Here is a 20,501-nt window from a genome sequence, read left to right as displayed (position 1 = left end):
GATGTGTTCATCTTGGCTCATTACGGTTTCTGTCCAAAGAAAATACATGTTTATAAATTATAAATATACAAATCTGCTTGAGGATTTTGTGGGTGTGTTTATACAGTTGATTATTAATGCTGGGGTAACCAGAGTCACTGCATGAAATGTTCTGCATAATATTTTTCCCTTCTGCTTGACATTTTTCCGTATTACTTTATTCTTTAATTGTCCCCATGAGGCCATCTACCCCATCTGCCTGAAGAAACATGCAAGTATGCAAGGTTTGAACTCTGCTACTTTATGTTTGTAATTTTATGAGCAGCATGAAGGCCAGGCATGAACAGTAATCTGTACTGCTTTTATATGCCAGCAACTAAAAAGAAGAGCTTAAGTGCCTATCTGGAAGTATGACATAATAGAATCAGATAAATGCCACAAAATCTCTGAAATAGATCTGTCCTGCATTTAGTACATTTAAACAGATGCTGGTTCCTGACCCCTGGAAAAAAAGAGTGACAAAGAGCTCCTGAGAGAACAAAAATCATGAATATCTACATGTTAAGTGGGACAACCTAGACAGGAAAGCCATGTACAATCAGGTACCTGAATACAATATATCCTGGACCATCAGAACACGTAAGGTAGAACCAACAGGGATCATCTCACCAAAGCAATCTAAATGTTGAGACAGATGTATAGATGTACACAAAAGGAAGAACCAGAATAAAGAGCAGAGAGAGAGACAAGGGCAAGGTACAAAGAGCAAGGAGCACAGACACCCCTCATCACTGCATTTCATATAGACCAACACTGGGTACTGCACACACCTTTTACAGAAAGACTAAAGAAAGGGGTTGCTACATACAGACTTTGTGCTGTATCCCACATAGGAGACATCAGCAGGAGAGGGAACAAAACCATACTGGTAAGCACGGCCACAAAATTAGGAAATCTAATTAATCTATTAATTACTACAACTCAAGGTGGGGCCAATCTTAGGACAGCATGCAAAACACTATCCTTCTAGAAAATATTTATCTCACTTCATGGAAAAGTTTCATTTGTGCACCTAATTGCCCACCAGTGAGGTGGAACAAGTCAGTAAGGGCTACCACTGAGAAGAATGGGAAGCCTCATCTTCTCAGGAGGAGAGAGGGGGAGAAAAAAAAAAGGCAGCAGAAAGAGCCAGAAAGCTCAGAGTAACTTTGCTATTGTCTCCTCATCTTGCTTGTGAGCAATGGGGCAATCTACTTTCTACATTCCCTTTCTCCAGACATGGAAGCAGAGCTAAAGCACCTCTAAAGATGCAGAAGCTGTTGCTGCAAAACTGAGGGAGAACTAACACAAGATGATAATAGTGATGCATACCACTATGAGGTGTAACTGTAAGATATATAATTAAATGATCTAATTATTGAATATAGAGAAATTTGATTAGCTGGTAATTACTTAAAATGACATTAAATGCTCCTATGTGCACTGCTGTGAGAGCCAATGGAGTATAGATATGTTAGACAGGTGTATTTCCTGCCCTTGGCCATGGACTGCAGTAAGATATTAAACATGGACTTGTTAAGTCTTTATTTTGAATTCTTCATGTTACTACTGTTCTTCTTATTTACATTTATTACTTAGAGAGAGTACATGTTTCACAGAAAAGTATGATCAGGCACAAGTGTAGAAGTACCTGCAGGATATAGCATGTCTCTAACCTGAAATCTGTGAACAGTGAACAAATCCCATTCACTTTCATAGGGATGACACCACCTGAGACTGATTATGGTTTTCTCTGACAGAATTTTATTCCAAATCCAGTCTTTTTCAAAAGTAGCCTACAGAAAGTAACAGAAATTGTTTAAATGCTTTATTTGATGCTTACAGATCTCCAGCAAATTCCATGCTATTTTCTTTAGGGAGAATACAATGTTGATGGAGCAGGGCGTTGGATGTCACCTTTCTCATTCTAAGTGCACCTTCTCCTTGCTCCTGTGACCTCTCTCCCGCAAGAGGGGCTGTAGTACAGGACACGTGCTTTGCACCCAATCTCTTCCTGTTGCCTGGTTGATCTCCATTAAGGAGTTCTGAGGCAGTCTGTGACATATCTTAAGTTAGATTGTTCGTTCACATCTGACAGAAATTATCCCAGAATCATAGAATGGTTTGGATTGGAAGGCACCTTTAAAGACTATTATGGTTGAAGCTGCCCATTTGGACTAAACATAGCTTATCAGTAATGCAAGATGATTTGCTAATAGCTTCAACTTCTGCACAGGTCTTGGTTTTCTCTCTGTCCAATGTTGTTCACCTCATTTCATAACTCCCTTCCCTTTCCCAGAAGAGAAACTGGAGCTTCATCATTCAAGGTATAACCAGTTGTGCAGCTAGGAATAACAACATATAAATCACCAGCACTTTGCCACAAACACCACAGCAAGAACTGTGCACATAGGGAGTTACTGGAAATACCAACTTTCTCCAAGAAATATTGACTCCTGGCAGACTGTCTTAAAAATGTGTGCTCAGAACTGATACTGGTGAACAACCACTGCCACTTTCAGGCCACATGCCCATGAATCTCACTTGCAGCATGGTGAGGTGACACATGTCTTCCTGCCACCCTGCCCCTCACGCTACCAGCCTGGCTCAGATCCCTTCACACAGCCTTTGCTGAGCTCACTCTGCCCATGCTCCACCTCAGCTAACAGCTGATTGATGTGACACTTTCATGCTGAGAGTCAGCTGGCAAACCCTGATGAAAGGTAGGATAGGGCTATTGAGGATCTGGGCTCCACTAATGTGAGCTCCAGATTATTGCACAGCAGGACTCCCTCAATTTCCCTTCTCTTAATCCCCCTGTAGAAGAGCCAATTTAGGAATAAAAAAGCATGAACAGCTGCTTGTGCTCCTTTAAGAAGCTTTGCTAGAAAGGGAAAATTTGAGATGTTGAGCATTCCTGGGCACAACGTGGAGGAAAGAGACAAGTCTGTCAGGAAGATGGGACAATATGCTTCCTGTTAATGCACTGACAATGTCCAAATATTCTCCTTCCAAGAGATAAGCTGAAGCAATCTCCATTAATAAGTTATGAGTGAATAAATGAGGACACACACTTTTCCACAGAAAACTTTATCTAGATTTTTTCATACAGTCCACCTGGAGAGAAGGGAAGGAAAAGCAAGATTTCCAGTGCTAAAGAACTGAATTACGCTGAAAGCAAACAGGCCAGTCTAATAACGTACGCCTAGTGAAGAAGAGATTTCGTGATATGAAATAAACAACTGAAAAACTATTCCAGATTCAATACCAAAAGATTTCTACTGGTCCACGCAAGTCTGAGATATCTCCACATAGTACTGCAGCATGATCAAATCGCTTTTCCCATTGTCTTTTTAACTTCTGTAATAATTGTCCATATTAGTACGTTTAGTGGTTTGTGAACTAGTTTTATGCATCAGACATATTATATGAACAGACCATTACTAAGAAATTATAAATTTCAACTCTATTACTGTTACTGGTTTTAATGTACACTAATAAATTTGATTCCTGTTTTTACTTTTTTTTCCTCTAAGTATAACCTATGTGGTCCCTAAATGATTCTTCTTCCCACCCCATCACTATCTATATAGGATTGTGGTCAGGTATATGTGAAATCAGTTCCTTGTTTTGAAAACATTATTTGGGCACCACTGCCATCATTTAGTCACACACATCCTTTAACCTTTACTGTTTTTGAACTCTTCTCAGCGTGACGCTTGCCTACCAGCATCCCACTGTGACGAACGGATACACATTTATAATCTATTTTTATTTCAGAACATTATAACAACAGTGACTACAAACACATTACGCAGATCTCAAACTAAGACTGCCCAGAGTGCTTGCTTAGCACAAAAGGGATTTACACACTGTACGTGTTATGAAAACAAATAATGGGCACATAACAAGGACAAACATGTAGAGAGACAATGCTTAAATGATCTAACAGAAATAGTTATGTTATCAAAAGTGTATGTTCATATTTAATATTGAGAAGGGACAAAACCACTTTTAGGACCATTGCAGTATACACTACCATCTTTATGCTATGGCATTATAAGACACACCCTTACTTTGGCTTGAATGTTTCTTGCGTATCAGGGTTACAATGAAATACTGTTTTTACAAATAATTCATTAATACCGCATTACTATTTTGGGAGTCCTAAGTGAAAACTGTTTCCTTTCTGCATGGGTAGACAAGTGTGCTTTTGAGAGAACAGGCTTTTTTCCCTGCCTTTAGGATATTTGCAATTCAGCTCTTAAGGTCACCAGCATATACAGCAGTTTCCCAGGCATTTCAGCACTAAGAATTTGCTCTGTGAGAACAGTCATGAAGAATTTATACATGTGCTAAAACACATTTTATGCTACGTGTGCTGAATCTTCTCCTCAAATGCTAGCTATTAGGACACTTCTGCCTCCCTCACACATCTTGCAAGCCCGTCTGGAGAACTGCAGGAGAGGCATTACCTTCTTGAACATTCTGGTGGAGTCTTCGCTTATCTGCATGAACCGCATAATCACATTGTTCAGGTAGATATCACTCAATGTTGCATGGTCTTTGCTTTCTCTTCTCACTTGGTTCAGGAGTAAGTACCAGCAATTCACCGGTGACAAGAGGTTCTGATCTTTCCTAAGGAGAAGATACACACATGTATTATGTATAGAAATATAAAAGTTACATTATTAACACAAACATCTCCCTGACATTTACAGTCCTAACTCGTTCTGTAAAAATGGTTGCTTCTGAACAGTCAGTCAATACACGCTTGGAATAACTCAGGTTAGGCAAGTTTCAGATCACTTTTAAGACACATTTTACAAGTCCCAAGAGGCAGGGACACAAAAATATAGAAAAAGTGTAAGAATTCTGAACAGTGCAAACTACCTGAGAGTACAAAAAACCCCAAACTCTCCACAAAGCTCACAATTGCTGACAAATGGAGTACTTGTTTATTTGAAAATCAATAAAGATCACTGTTGAAAGAGTAACAGTAATTAATTTCTGACATTAGAAACAAACAAGCACTGCAAGCGCATTCCAAATCCTTCATGAGTAATATCACAGGTGTAGCTGTTTCACTGCAATGGATTTGTATAACTACTTAAAAGTAGTTTATGTCACAAGCATACATATTCTGTGATCAGCATTCATAAATACAGTGCTACTGCCAATCCCAGACGGTTCAGTTACAAGACAAACAGCAGGACCAGACTTTTTCCACAACAGTCCAGTTTGGAATTTCCTTTTCAGGCTTTTTGCATTGTAGGCACACTCCAAGCTTATAATATTGAAAAAAGCAAAATCACAGATGACTTCTTATTTCTTTTATACAAAGCAAAATAAAAATACAAGTAGTTCAACAACAATTTCACAGCCAACAATAACCTATTTAAAAATTTGCCTTATGATTTTATTGAAATTTTAATTTCCAGTTTGCCTTGGAACTAAGTGCTTGAGAAACTCACTGCTCTTGGTTTTCTTTTCCTTCTCTTTTTCCCCTCTTGTGCAGGGATATTCCTATGTCGAAAGGATCAAGAACATGATGATAAAACAGGCAGAGGTGGTGTTGAATTGAGGGAGAAACTCCTTCAACTCTTGGAAAATTGTTTCAATAATTAACTCTTCCCACTGTTAGAAACACGCCCTTTAATTCCTCATCTAATTGTCTACCTTTAGCTTCTACCTCAGAATCAAAGCAATGACAAATGATTAACAGACAAAATCCTTTTCTTAAACATCAGTGTTTTGCTTTGCCGTGAATCAGAAATGAGTTAAGGAAACTTCCCCGTTTTGTTGGAGATGGACATCTTAAGTGTTACAGCAAGGAGCTTCTGGGTTTTATCAGCCAGGTCAGTCAACATGAGCATCCCTGACGGGCCATGCTGATACTACTAGGTCCTCACTGCTTCTGCATGTCCCATAACTAATCTGTGAGATCCTCCTGCCTCTTCTAGGAGGAATGGTGGGAACAGCACAGGTCCACCAGTTAACAGTTACATAGTTAAAGTAACTTTTGCTGCAACCTCTTCTCAAAGCGGATAAATGCAGAGCAATGCCAAAGGCAGGACTCCAGCAATAACCCCTGTGCACATCTGCCAGTCTGGATTTAACATGCTTAAGAATGAGGAAAGAAGTTTGCATGCACAAGGCAAAAAGATTTTTCCGCAGGCTGAATAAAAGCCAGGGTTCTCTTGAAGTGGTGACATACACACGCTGGTTATTTCACAGACTCACCGAGTCACTTAACTGAATGCGAAGAAATATATACTGCTGCTCTTTTGAACTGTGCAAGCTGTATTTGGCTTAACTTTTCCATTGCCAGATGTGTTTGGAAAAGACCTTTGTCCTGAAACAAAAGCTCTATCTGTGTATCTCCAGCACAGCACTGACTGGGCAGTGGAAAAAGTAATTTATTTTTTGGTTTTGCAAATACAGAATATTGTTCTATACCTCTAAGCATAACAGGGCCAAGTGAATGCATTTATTAATCAGCTCAAGCCTGGAAAATAACCAGATGAGACTATGACAGCAAGTAATGTATTTGAAACACTTTAGAAAGCATGCTGCACACAGGTTTTGCCAGATACTACTCGACCAATTTTGGTTCACACACAAGTTACTACGCCATGAAAGGGATACATTAAATTGTAAGCAAGGCATAACATTCACATCATCTTCATTTCTTGGAATAAGAAGGGTCAAGAGGAAGCTCAAGTCCACATGTAACAACAAATCAAAGTAGATTTCTTTCTTAATGCCTTTTTGCCAAAATTCTTGTCCTTTTTCTTTCTAATGGTGATTAACCTTTATTTAGACACTTTCAGATCCTATCAACTCCACTGTAACAGATCAGCACACAGCTTTCAAGTCCTCTTGGGGCTCTGCATCTCTTTCAGATACTCATCTGTATTTCGGGCAGTTTAAATTCCGTATGGTAGCTTAGGGGTAATATTTGTGCAGCTTACCGTTTAAGAAACTGAACCCACTTGTCAGAAGCTTACATGAATAATTGCAGGGGGGCATAGCAACAAAACAGGATTTAGGCACCCATCTACCTTCAGCTGCAATGAGAACTGCTACGCTGCTAAACATGGGTGGGAATTTTAAACATGTCTTTGAACCTGGGCTCAGCCTAGCAGCTCTCAAAACCAGCAGAAGCAGAGAGTGGTGCAGCACTCCAGCAATGGCTAACATGGGGGTGAAGGGGAAGGAAATCTCTCTCACTTGTATTGCTGATGATCCTTTGTACTTCTTGTCTTTGCCATGAACCTCTCTGCCAATTTTTCCAGGTTTCGGGAATACTCCATTTCTATTTCCGACTTCTTGCGGAAGAAATCCTGCAGGTCCTGAAGAAGCTGCACTCTCATTTCAGTCTGCTGCTCCAGGCATTTCTGCTGGTCGATGAGTTGAGCTCGGATCTCTAATGAAGGAAACACATATCCACCCAGGTCAGTGAAAGCAGATGAGAATTAAGTGTTACCAACCCAAATTACCAACACTCCAGCCCATCAGCATCACAGCTGCACCAGCTGGATCTGGATTCAGATCCTGGGGTGGGACACAGCAGTGGCAGCTCTCACTTCTGCCACCACTGACTTAAGCTGCAGCATCCTCCCACCTGCTGCCTGTCTCACAAACAGCTATGGCAAGGGAGCAGGACTTTGCTGGGCTCACGTGAGCAGAACACCTGCCTTCTCCTTCCTCTTCCATCCTCTTCCTGACCTCTGGCATTAGCACAGATCTGACTTGAAGTGACCTCCTTGCAGGAGATGGCATACAACCATTTCAGTAGCAGCTCCTTCTGCTGCCCTGAAAAATGACAGGACAAACAAGAAGCTTTTGGGCCAGCTGGCCCATGCTGGTTGGTATCATCATGTACACTAACGGAAACAACCTTGTGATAAACTCTGAAAGCATCATCTACCATATCTGTGCACAGATAAGCTTCTGTATCTGCCCCATCTCTGGCAGGGAGAGAACTGGTGTACTATAAATGGATTCATCAATATTTTGCAGTGAATATAGAGGGAAGAATTTGTGTATATTTAGAAATAGCTATTTGAAGATTTGCACAAGGTTCCAGACACTGGGGTACACTCATTAATGTAAATCAAAATCAATTTAGAAGAGGATATATGCTCACAGTTATCATCTAGAGTAACAGGGAAAAGCCTCCAGATTTCTTACCACCATTTGCTACGTGCACAATTGCTATGTGGTAGTTTTTTCTTTTTTCTCCTTTTTTTTTTTTTTAGCACTTTCATTTCTTTAGCGCTAAGCAGTTCATCCCATTATGGGAACACCAAGTCTAAAAACATCCCTCTGGTTCTTTTGAAAGACTGCTTCATTAGAGTTTTGTCAGCTGCCCAGGCTCAGCGTAATCCAGCCTTGTGGAGTAAACACAGGAGTAAACATTTTGTGACCAGAATAGATGTGCGTATTTTTAAACAGTTTAATGCTGTAACGGGGACTTACTGATACCAAAACAACATGCCAGAAGTGATGTCCGTGTAAATGCAGAATTGCTGTGAACTTTTACTCAATTCCTAATGATGTAACCATGCTGCAGGCAAGATGATGTTGGAAATCTTAGATGCCTCACTGGCTTGAAAAAGAATAGCATTCTAAAAACCTCTGCTAACATCACAGCGAACTGCAAACCATTTACTAGAAATAACACTACAAAAATATATCTGATGCAATGGGGAACTAGTGCATCCTTATTGATCTTGAAGCAGGTATGAAGGCAGAAATCCATGCTGCTGGGATTCAAATGTGTATACTGAAATAAGGTAGTGTGAGCATAAAAAATGTTATGCAATATATTTACTGGAGGAGGGAGGCACTGCAGTATTTTCTTCCAGATCTCCTTTAAGCTACCAGTTGCTGTGTTAATCATTAATGAGACCATCCATTTTTATAGTCAGGGAGGTGAACTGAAAAAATCATGGTTTGGTTTTCATTTAATTTCAAATCAGTTTGTTGGAAAAGGACCATGCCTCCAGCAAGGATAAGCCACTGTAACACAACACTGTATCAATGACATTCATGTACATAGAGGAGAAAATCACATTGGAGCTGGAAGGTTATTAGTGTGAGGTGTCCCTGCCCATGGCAGGGGGGTTGGAACTAGATGATCTTAAGGTCCTTTCCAACCCTAACTATTCTATGATTAACAGAACCAAAATCCCAAGAGTGCTTTTTTTGGGTGTCTACTACTTTTAATACTGCAATCATGGAAAAATCCTGCATATAGGAAACAAGTTATACAGATTCACTGATCAGAAGCAGCAATTCTGCTCATAAGCTGGAGTTTTGACTAAATACAAATCTATGTAGCTTGGCCACCTCCTTTTCCCACTACAGACTTTCTACCAGTTACTTTAAAAGCAGAGCTCTGTACAGAGCAACTATGTTCTGATTATTTTGTAGGTCAGTGGATCTTGCTGCTATAATTCTTCCTTTTTAGGCAGGCTTTCACCATAGTAACAGGAGTAAGATTTTAGAAACAGGAATATATGAATAGAGATGCAATGAACAAGGGATGACAGATACAATATGAGAATCTGCATTAGCTTTCTGATGCTGTCTAGACTTCCAGTGGACAGTAGTGGCTTCCTGCAAACTTGTATATTAGAAAACAAAACTGGAGCATAATCTCTGAAAGCTGATGGCTGGAGGTGTCCAAGCTCTGAGTAAGGTGGTAAGTTATGGGTACAGGGGGACTGCAGCTTTATGAAGGAATTTCCACAGTTGTGGGAATCTCGACAAGGAGAAAGAACATGCTGGCTCCAAAAGGCTGAGAACTCACGGCCTCCTGATGGAGGAGAAAAAGGGGACATGTATACCCACTTGTGCCAGCTGGCCAGAGTGTGCAGAAGAGACTTCAGCATACAGTTCTGCTTCCAGTCTTTCATGTCTTTCTGCTCCTGCACTTTTTAATTCTTCTTTTACTAGTAACTTGTGTAATGCCACACTGGCAGGCTAAGGAGATGGCAACGAATAAGACATCAAACGAGCAAATGTTGCGATTCTCACTTTCTCGTAAAAGCACGCTGTGGATTTTAACACACCAGCCAACCAAACAAAAAAACAAACCCACCCCCCAAAAAACATACATTCCTCACAAACACTGGCATAACCACCAGCCAGCCTGAGCGGCTGTGCATCCCAAAATCACCACTGTCCAAGTACTAGCAATGAACACATTACCTACTGCTATGGAAAAATGCACCAAGGCAACACTATCTTCTTCAACCAATCCACATGTGTGATTTCCCCAGGGCTATAAAGAGTGGCATGGAAATTTGTTGCCCGGTATTCAAAGACATATATACCCAATATGCCATGAAAGTGCCAAGTTAAAAACTACTAGAGCCCAAACTCCACAGATACAGAGACAGGTGCAGCAGGCAGCAGAAGGCTGCCTCTCTTATTTTGCTGGCACATTTAAATTCAAAGTCGAACTGATACCAGCTGTAATAGACAATGACATTGTCCAATTCTGCTCTGCAGGGTAGCTGATGTCAAATGATTGCCAGGCTACTTTGTGTCAGGAATAGGCAGTTTAAAGCCTGGATGAATTAACACCTTCTCCTTCTCCGTATAGCAGCTTTGAGTCATGCTCACTGGTTTTCTGGCCAAGGTCTGGTTCAAAAGAAATCTTATCCATTTTCACTGCAGAAAATTCAACAGACTGAATTAACATCAAATAGGAAAAAATTCCTTTGTCCAAGATTTGCACACGCAACATAAGCAAGGATGCAGCTAATGTGACCATAATGAAATCAATCATCTCTGAGTAGAGTTCCTTTCTAAAGATGCTAATGTTAAAAGTTATTTCAACTATGCCCTCATTGACACCACCTTCTAGAATTACTGCATTAAATTAGGTTTTATTTGTGGCAGCCTTCAAAATATAGCTCTAAACTTTCAACAAAACTTTGTTTTCTTCTGACATGAGGTTAAATCAGTGCACTATGAGAAGCAAAACAAAACAAGATTATAGCTGTTTTGAGAGTTAAGTATAGAGTGGATGAAGCTGAACTACTGACATCACCCAAATCATAATCAGAAATAAACTCATGTAGGTTAACTCTTTGCACACAGTACAGTTAGTACAAACCATTACTTATACAGCACTGCAGTAATACACTGTGCTACCCTGGAGAAGACAGGTGCAACTGGTTAAAGGCCAGTGACTCCCCTGAAGGTACCCATGGTGAGATATACTGCAATGTGACACATAATGATGATGCTGGCCACACTGGCAAGGAACAAAATTTCTCACCTTCACTTCCATGCACACCAAAGCACCAGGCTCCATCACATCCCAAAAAGCCATGGGAAACCCCCACAGAAGCTGGACACCTTGTAAATCCACAGTATTAGCCAAATTAATCCCAGAACAACACTCTGCATGTGGACTGCCACCCCACCACAGTACCTCCACTGCAACTCCCGCATCCCTGCCCTGCGATGCTGCAGAGCCCCTGACACCCTGCGCTAGGCTGTGCCCAGTCTTGTCAGCCCTTGGAGACCTTCCAGACCACCATGAACACTCATCACCAACTCTTGACCAAAGCAACTCTAATGAACACTTCATGGCGCTGTTACATGCCTGCCCAGGCCACCCCAAAAGCTGTTGCAGCCTGTCACCTTTAATTCACATTTAAATGGAATTAACTCTTGTGCTTGCGGAGCAGCCCTGCCAAGGTTTTGGTGTTTGCTGAAGGCTCGGGAAGGTGTCGTGAGCCAGACACTTCTCCCTGGCTACCCCACTGTGAGCCTTCCACCTGCTGCCTCACCCTGTCTGGCAGGGAGCTATATCTAAGTCAGGATTACAATACATGAACTACGCAGACACGCTAATGCAGCAGTATTATTGGGTAATAATACAGCCTCAGGGCCTCACCCTGCAAAAGATTATAAAAGCAAGTAGCTCATCAGAACTATTCAAAAGTACAGAATGGCTCTCACAAGGCACAGTTATGTTTGCAGGTTTTATCAGCTCGGGTAACTTCAGGCAAAGCTGTATCACCTCACATCTTTCTTTATATACCTCCTTCACAGAAAAATCACAATTTTAGATTAGTTTAAAACCACTCACAAATGTCTCATCAAATACACTAAGGACAACACCTAGTATTTTAGACTTTTTATTTCTAAACCATTACAACTTACTATTTTTTTTTTTTACCCCATGAGGTATGAACACACATATCCCTCACTGTCACATTTACAATATCTGGATCATATTTCATAGGAAAAGACTCAGACCTTAAATTCAGCCTAGACATCATCTGGTGACCAACATGCACTTGTAATTAAGCAGATATTGAAACATTAATCATCTTGCAGTTCCTCCATGAAGACACTTGAGTCTTACATGACTCTCACTGTGTCTCAGTTATTTAGCATAAGAAAGGCTCATGTCCGAGCCTGATGCTAGAAGCTGGGGTGCTGCATCGAGGGACTGATCTTTCTAGTTTCATCTCAGCCTTCTGCCTTTGTAAGGACTTGCTTTTGACTTCTCCATTGAGATGGGCAGAGCTTTGGTCCAGCTGAATGCAGCTGGCCAGCATCTGGAATATAGGTTTTGTTTCAGGAAGATGATTAGCTACAGTCCAACAATGATGCTGCCAGCAGAGAAGCCACAGCAGGAATCACTGAGAAGGGCCTGGAGGTGCCCCTGTGCACATTTAGTACTCCCTAATGCCATGTTACCCCTAGGATCAGTGTTCCCACATCTCCTAGGGACTTTATCCTGCCTCTCAACAGACAAGAAGACAAAGATGGTGAGAAGTATCAGTCATGTGGTGGGTGCTTTGTCCCAGCTCCTGATACTCCTCTCCGAGATACACAGCCTGAAGCTACTAGTGTTGACCAGATCCGTGGCTAGAAAGCTAGTATTTCTATGACAAATGGCAGGGAATTTGGCTCACGCTCTCTTCCAGGTCCTTCCTGCCATTTCCCTGGACATCAAGCACAAAATTCCACTTCAAAAGCCGGGAAATTCCACCAGCCTGACAGCTGATGAGAGATGCTGGGGTGAGTATCTCGCAAGCTACTGCAGAGATGCCTTTAAAAAGATATTGAGCCTGTCCCAAAACATTAACTTTTTATGACAGACTAGTGAAAATCACTTCCCTGTGTTCAACATGCAAGTAAGAAGTATGGCTGCATGGACAGCGATGCCCTTGAGCTTTTGAAGGCATGACTTTCATGGACTTTGCTCTGCCTCCCAGCTGATTTCACTTAGGATGCTGAGCATACAGCTCTATGCATGTTTCCACTTGAGGTGAAACCTCTGCAAAGCACCGCTCAGCTCTGAATTTACTGTGTGGCTTTGTGTCATTTCCCAGATAATTAGGATCATAGAATCACAGAATAGTTAGGGTTGGAAAGGACCTTAAGATCATCTAGTTCCAACCCCCTGTCATGGGAAGGGACACCTCACGCTAAACCATGTCACCCAAGGCTCTGTCCAACCTGGCCTTGAACACCTCCAGGGATGGAGCATTCACAACCTCCCTGGGCAACCCATTCCAGTGCCTCACCACCCTCACAGTAAAGAATTTCTTCTTTATATCCAATCTAATTAATCTAATTCATTTCAGACTCGCTGTTTGTTTGGGGTTTTTTTGGGATGTGGCTGAGTTTACCTTCGATGGAACACATCTCCAGGCTGTAGTAGTCTGTGGAAATGGATGGGGAGTCAGAAGCAAGCTAAGTATCTAAAAAGTTGTACAAAGGGTCAGGAATCTGAAGCCCCTGTTGACACCTGTCAACCCCTTTGAAAACTGTTAACCCTGTTCATTCAAGCACTTTGGCACGCTTAAAGATAAAAACAGTCCTTGTGCAGCCATTATCAAGGGAAGCTGATGGAGAAGCCACCTGCAGGATGAAGACAATTATTTACAGGTCACTTCAGTTGTCTTGTTGAAACAAAGAGAGCAGGGAAAGAACAATTCCCTCCTTGCAGCAGCAAACTTTGTTCTATACATTCAAGCAAACACCCTCCTACCTACTGCAGCCACAGACTGATCAACAACATCTCCCCAACCAGAACCGTGTAACTAGGGGATGCCAATGAGCAGTATCCAAAAGGGGTGGCTGCATTAGGGCACTTTCCACCTTCCAGTTCCCCTTGAAATGGGAAGACATGTCTGGAAAAGCTAAGAAAACCTCTATACGTAGCTGAAGAAGCTTTTCTTCTTGTTGTTCTTGGACTAACACCCTCCTGCCTTCCACAGCCACAGCTGCTGGTCACTTGGCTGCCTACAGTCTGAGCCTGAATGGAAGGCAGCGTGCCAGCTAACAACTTGGCAGGACACTTCTTGCCACAGCGCTACTGCCAAGTGACTGTGGATTTGAGCAGGCAGTCTGCCTGCACCACATTTTGAGTGCCGCTGATTCTGCGGCAACTGCTCCTTTGCACCCATAACTAAGTGTTGGCACTATGTCCTAACAAACCTTGAGCATGACATGCTTTGTTCTTCTGGTCACAGGAGCTGGGACTCTGAAGACAAAAACTTTCATCCCTCAGAGTAGCCTTTGTTTTGGTCAACAAGAAAATCCCAGCTCAGACTGAAACACTGCCGAACAGAAGAGGGCAGCATGCAAGATGCGTCCTCTGCCTCAATGATTTGATGTAAGTGTCTTTCACCAGTCCTCACTCCCTGCTGTGGGAACAGATACTGTCTTTCAATCCAACTGTCCCACGTCCAGATAGGCAGATCAGCTCTGCAAACCACCAGCATAGAAGAGAAGAGCAAAGAATCTACATCAAATAAGCCCCAAAACACATTTAAGAACAAAACAAAGCAGAAGCTACCCCAACTGTGGTGATCATGGCAAAGGCCTGTAGCCTGAGAGAGAAAAGAAAAAAAAAGAGACAGCCAGACAAGGAGACTGTATGCATCTCTGTCTGTCAAGCAGACAGGTGATCATGCAGTAGGTGTCTAAAAACCCATTTAGGTCATTTGAACTGTCAAGATCTATGTGACAACTTATTCTAAAGCTTCTGAAGGGCTTCAACTGTATGGGGTTTTTTTTATGCTTGTTAAAGATACCATGAGCCTTTCCTTGCAGACTTCAAATTTGGGCCAAGAAGAAAATTAAAAGCAGACTCAGTATGTCCAAGTCTTTCTCCTCATCAGCAGAGCAGAAAAATGACTCATGGCTCCCCTCTGAATAATTCTTTGCAGCAATGTCTGGAATGCTGGATTGACATGAGCATGCTACAAGAGAAAAAAACCCAAATCACATCCCTTCCTGGCCAAAGATTTCTATAAGTCTATTATTTAATTTGGTTATTACAGAGTGCTGTGATTGCTCTAATCAGTAGCTGAAATGTATCCTTTCTTCTGATTATTTTCTCTCTATAGAAAATTATTTCTTTTTAGAACCAGCCATCTCTTAACTATTCAACAGAATTCACACAGTACATGCTCTATGGTATATTCTTGTTCCATACTTGTTCTTCTGTGTTTAGATTGTAAATGCTACATTTGAACTAGCACCTAAGGAAATGTTATTTCAGCTACGCCACTTCATAAAGAGCAACAAAAGAACCCCTTCATTTCTACAGCTATAAAAGCAGTTTTAGCTGACCAGCAACCAATGGTCAAACTCCCATCTCCCACAAAATTCATGTCAGTGAAAGATCAAAGCTTGTAAGCTAAATTCTGACCTCCCTGAAATAGATCTGCCACTAACTTTACTCATGCTGGGATTACTGTCTTTACTTAAACTTACAAGAAGCTTATGCTTATCCAACTGACATACTGCTGTCAAAGCAGGCAGCCTTTTCCCCCCTTGCATCCAGGCTACACAACTCTCCCAGGTCACTGTGTTTCAGTACCAGAACTTCTACAGGCAGAAGGACTAACCCACAGAGGGAAAAGAACTGTTTCCTGACAGTTATGCTCCACGGGTATTGTCAGAATAGGGAAGAGAACAGCAAGCATAGCTGTTCTACAACATGAGCGGTCAGTGTCGTTGCAGATAAGCCTCAGTCTCTTTGCAAACCTTCCCCAAAGATTTATGAAGCTGTAGCCAAGATCATTTCCCAGCAGCAGCTTATGCTTGTGGGTAAAATACTACGTTCTCAGCAGGCTTGGGCAGGAGCATGCATGAACTCTTCGGAGAAGGGCCCAGTTTGCAGTGATGGCAGCATGCAGGTGGGCAGAGCGGAAGCAGAGCTTGGCACACACGTGCCATTGCCACAAGACTGAGGCTGCAAGAGAAACACAGCCTTATGAATGGGATGATCTTTGGGGATCAGCAGAGAAGCTGTTCTGAAGTGAACACGCCACTGCTCAACAGGTGGGGTGGTTTTACTGCTCCTGAAATGCAGTATCTGTTCTGCAAAAGAAATCACACTACAAGGTATTTTTCTGGGTGACAGTCAATTCTCTTGCTCTTCAGAGATAAACCGCTAGCAGGTTTATCTTTCCGTATGTGTTACTTTATCTGTTGTGCTTTTATTTCAGCTCACCTGGAACTTCAAAAAAATAAAATCCCCTTATTTTTGTAGCAATTCTCAAGCTGTGAATTCAGTATTTTAATGAAGAACTCATAACGTTTGCTTTTTAAAAATTAATATAATTATTTATCCTTGGTTTGTGTTATTTTTTTTCTTTAAAGTCAGAACAGACTTGAGGACATAGTTACAAAGTTTGCTATAGCTCAGGGCACTGTTTATAGAGCTGTGCAAAGAAACAACCACCATAACATGAGCCATTGCCCAGACTCTGCTAATGGAAAATCACAGAATCATAGAATCATAGAATAGTTAGGGTTGGAAAGGACCTTAAGATCATCCAGTTCCAACCCCCCCTGCCATGGGCAGGGACACCTCACACTAAACCATGTCACCCAAGGCCTCATCCAACCTGGCCTTGAACACTGCCAAGGATGGAGCATTCACAACTTCCCTGGGCAACCCATTCCAGTGCCTCACCACCCTCTCAGTAAAGAATTTCTTCCTTATATCCAATCTAAACTTCCCCTGTTTAAGTTTGAACCCATTATCCCTTGTCCTGTCACTACAGTCCCTGATGAAGAGTCCATTCCCAGCATCCTTGTAGGCCCCCATCAGATACTGGAAGGCTGCTATGAGGTCTCCACGCAGCCTTCTCTTCTCCAGGCTGAACAGCCCCAACTTTCTCAGCCTGTCTTCATACGGGAGGTGCTCCAGTCCCCTGATCATCCTCGTGGCCCTCCTCTGGACTTGTTCCAACAGTTCCATGTCCTTTTTATGTTGAGGACACCAGAACTGCACACAATACTCCAAGTGAGGTCTGACGAGAGCAGAGTAGAGGGGCAGGATCACCTCCTTCGACCTGCTGGTCACGCTCCTTTTTATGCAGCCCAGGATACGGTTGGCTTTCTGGGCTGCGAGCACACAGTGAAGCCGGTTCATGTTCATTTTCTCATCGACCAACACCCCCAAGTCCTTCTCTGCAGGGCTGCTCTGAATCTCTTCTCTGCCCAACCTGTAGCTGTGCCTGGGATTGCTCTGATCCAGGTGTAGGACCTTGCACTTGGCATGGTTAAACTTCATCAGGTTGGCATCAGCCCACCTCACAAGTGTGTCGAGGTCCCTCTGGATGGCATCCCTTCCCTCCGGCGTATCAACCAAACCACACAGCTTGGTGTCATCAGCAAACTTGCTGAGGGCGCACTCAATCCCACTGTCCATGTCACTGACAAAGATGTTGAACAAGACCGGTCCCAACACCGATCCCTGAGGGACACCACTCGTTACCAGTCTCCAGCCGGACATTGAGCTGAGAAAATGACCATGGGAGCAAAGAAGCCAAGAAATGTATCTTTCTTTTGCATTCAGTGTAGCATTCCTCAAACAGCCCAATTTCAACTCAACTTCCAGGCCCAGTGCCCCACTTCCAGAGGCATCTCTGGGCCCACCCTAAGCTACTCAGCTACTAGATATGGAGGCTCACTGGCCACAGAGTGTCCTTAACAAGATGGTGTGGACTGCAGCCCTCCAAAGGGCTACTCTGAGATGAGTGATGTACCCTCAGACTACAGCAACAAATGGCAAGAAATGGAGAAGAAAATCAACAGCTGGTGGTAGTCTTAAAGCTGATGGTAACATGTAAAAGCAATGCTAGATGTATGCAGGTTTACCACCATTGTGATACCTGCAATCACCACTGTTACTGCTAAAATGTGGGCAAGGTTTTTAAAACCATTCTTGCTATGGAGGACTTCTGGATAATCTTTTGTTTCCCATATGAAACTATATTTGGTCACAGCTATATTGGTTTTTGCAATTTCTGCTGCAAGCAGCAGCAAAAAGGAGGAAATTGTAAGGCAGACGGAAGACGTGGCAGTCCTTTCCTTTCCCCTTTTAATTTGCACTTTTGAGATGGTGTTCTGAGCATGCCAGAGCTGCTGAAGCACTGGATAACCTTGAGTCCTGCCTGACACCGCTTAATTATCTCAACATGGTGATTTAGGTCCCCTTTTTTCACTCCTCTCTAGCATTTAGGAATTATTGTAGTGTTTTTATTAACTCATGGCTCCTTTAATTAAATTTAGGTGGTAAAAACCATCTAAATCCGATTTCAGACTTCCGTAAGTGCTCTGATTTTTCAGAATAATACCAAAGTGCCAGTTAGAAAATGGGATCTGTAGTGAATGCAAGTTCCCAGTTACCCTGGAAACAATTCAAGGCAACTCCACTCCTTTAGCACCCTAATTGTAGATGTCTTTTTTGCTCCCTGCTTGCCCAATCTCCAGGAGTTTATTTTCTTGAAAGATGTAATGTGACAATTCAAAGAACATTTCCCATCATTCTGCCCTAGCCCAGATTAAGCAGAAACAAATAATCAACTACTAGGTGCTGTACCAGTACTTCAACAAGCAGCACATGTATGTCCTTGCAGTTAAGTCTGTGCACTAAGCACAAAGTATTTGGTAGTTGCAGCACCTGCTTTCCAAAGGTTCTTCTAAAGTTTCTTCAAAGTGCAGAACACAGTATAAAGGCAAGTCTGCAGCAGGAAAATACAGTTTGTCGTGATCCAAACAGTAACTAAAACCTAAAAATCAGCTTCCTTACTTGTACATGGGTGAAGCCAAGTTAAGTCCCTGCTGCAAGGCTGAGGCTGGAGCTGGCTTGAGAAGCAGTGTTTGCTCTGTGACAGACACAGCACCACCCATTCACCAATGCCTCTCCGATATGACCCTAGACTCAGTGCTGACACACATCTTTCACCTCTGGGGAAGCCGAAACCTCCCTACCACACAGACATGAGCACCATTTCATTTTAAGCACTGCCACAATAAAACCCTTCCTTCTTAGTATCTCAGGGGGACAGCTGACAAGTGAAGATGTCTGAAGGCTTCTTCTAGAAATTAGATGTTAAGAGATGTGTCTTGTCTGGACAAAACCAGAATTATTCTGAACCTCCAGCAGGTGACATACCTGTTAAAATGAGAGTTATGCTGTTGGCAGCACAGGGCAGGAACTCCTGAGCAGCAGGACACAAGAGAAAGCCATGAAATCTGCACATCAATCAGATATGGCCTCTCCTGTATGTTGATGACTATCACTGTGATAAGACTTAGGAATTAATAACTAGATAAAATGCCCTCCTTACATCCTGTGAAAACAATTCTCCATGCATGGCACATCTTTAGTAGGTCAGTAAAACATTTTTAGTACGACATGCACCCTGATGCATGCCATAAATAAGAGCACAGGTTTGACCCAGCCATGACTTTCAGTGACAGCTTTTTAAGTCCCAAGGTGAAGCCACAGTCTAGTGAAGGACAAAAAGGAAACCGCAGTTTGTGCTCTGTCTGACAGGATTTTAACCACATCCCTTTTCAGCCCAACCTGCCTAACATGCAGCAAAATACTTCCACTATTGCTCATTTGACACATTTAACTCTTAAAAAATGCAGGTTTAACATATTGAGCACTTTGATGGTTTTCTGCTAAAACTGTAAGGGTGATGATGCACTGGAATGGGTTGTCCAAGGAAGTTGTGAATGCTCCATCCCTGGCGGTGTTCAAGGCCAGGCTGGACAGAGCCTTGGGTGGCATGGTTTAGTGTGAGGTGTCCCTGCCCATGGCAAGGGAGTGGGAACTAAATGATCTTAAGGTCCTTTCCAACCCTAACAATTCTAGGATTCTATCCCATGACTCACCTGAGTACACCCTTGTGTTTGCATAAAGTCCTATCTATTCCAGTCAACCAAGTGGGGCAAAGACACTATCTTGGGCAGCACACCAGATCTGCACAGCCTGGTTTAGCTGCTGACACATTTCTGGGCACAGCGTTAGTCCCTGCCTGTGAACACCCTCACTGGCACTGGCTGTGCAGGGCTCAGGGGACAGCACAGACTGTCCCCATCACTCTGTATCGGTGAGGTGTCCCTATGGCAGTGGGTGACTGGAGCTGCTCTCTCACCCACTCAGTGCTGAGCAAAGGATGGTG

The 20,501-nt window shown here is 42.5% G+C and overlaps 1 protein-coding gene across 2 annotated transcripts in view; it reads right to left on the bottom strand.

The window, feature by feature from the left end:
- The window catches only part of SRGAP1 (SLIT-ROBO Rho GTPase activating protein 1), a gene marked incomplete at both ends in the record, with an annotated part of 143,452 nt that overhangs the window by 64,009 nt on the left and 58,942 nt on the right, over positions 1–20,501 (bottom strand). For both annotated transcript variants that reach the window (XM_080635006.1, XM_080635007.1), the window contains 2 exons: positions 4,494–4,656; positions 7,252–7,447. In XM_080635006.1, coding sequence (XP_080491132.1) covers positions 4,494–4,656; positions 7,252–7,447 — 359 coding nt within the window. The remainder of the gene's footprint in view (positions 1–4,493; positions 4,657–7,251; positions 7,448–20,501) is intronic.

This window comes from Psittacula echo (genome assembly GCF_963264785.1).
Source record: "Psittacula echo genome assembly, chromosome: 1".
In the NCBI taxonomy this organism is placed as follows: Eukaryota; Metazoa; Chordata; class Aves; order Psittaciformes; family Psittacidae; genus Psittacula; species Psittacula echo.
This window is presented reverse-complemented; position numbering and strand designations above follow the sequence as displayed.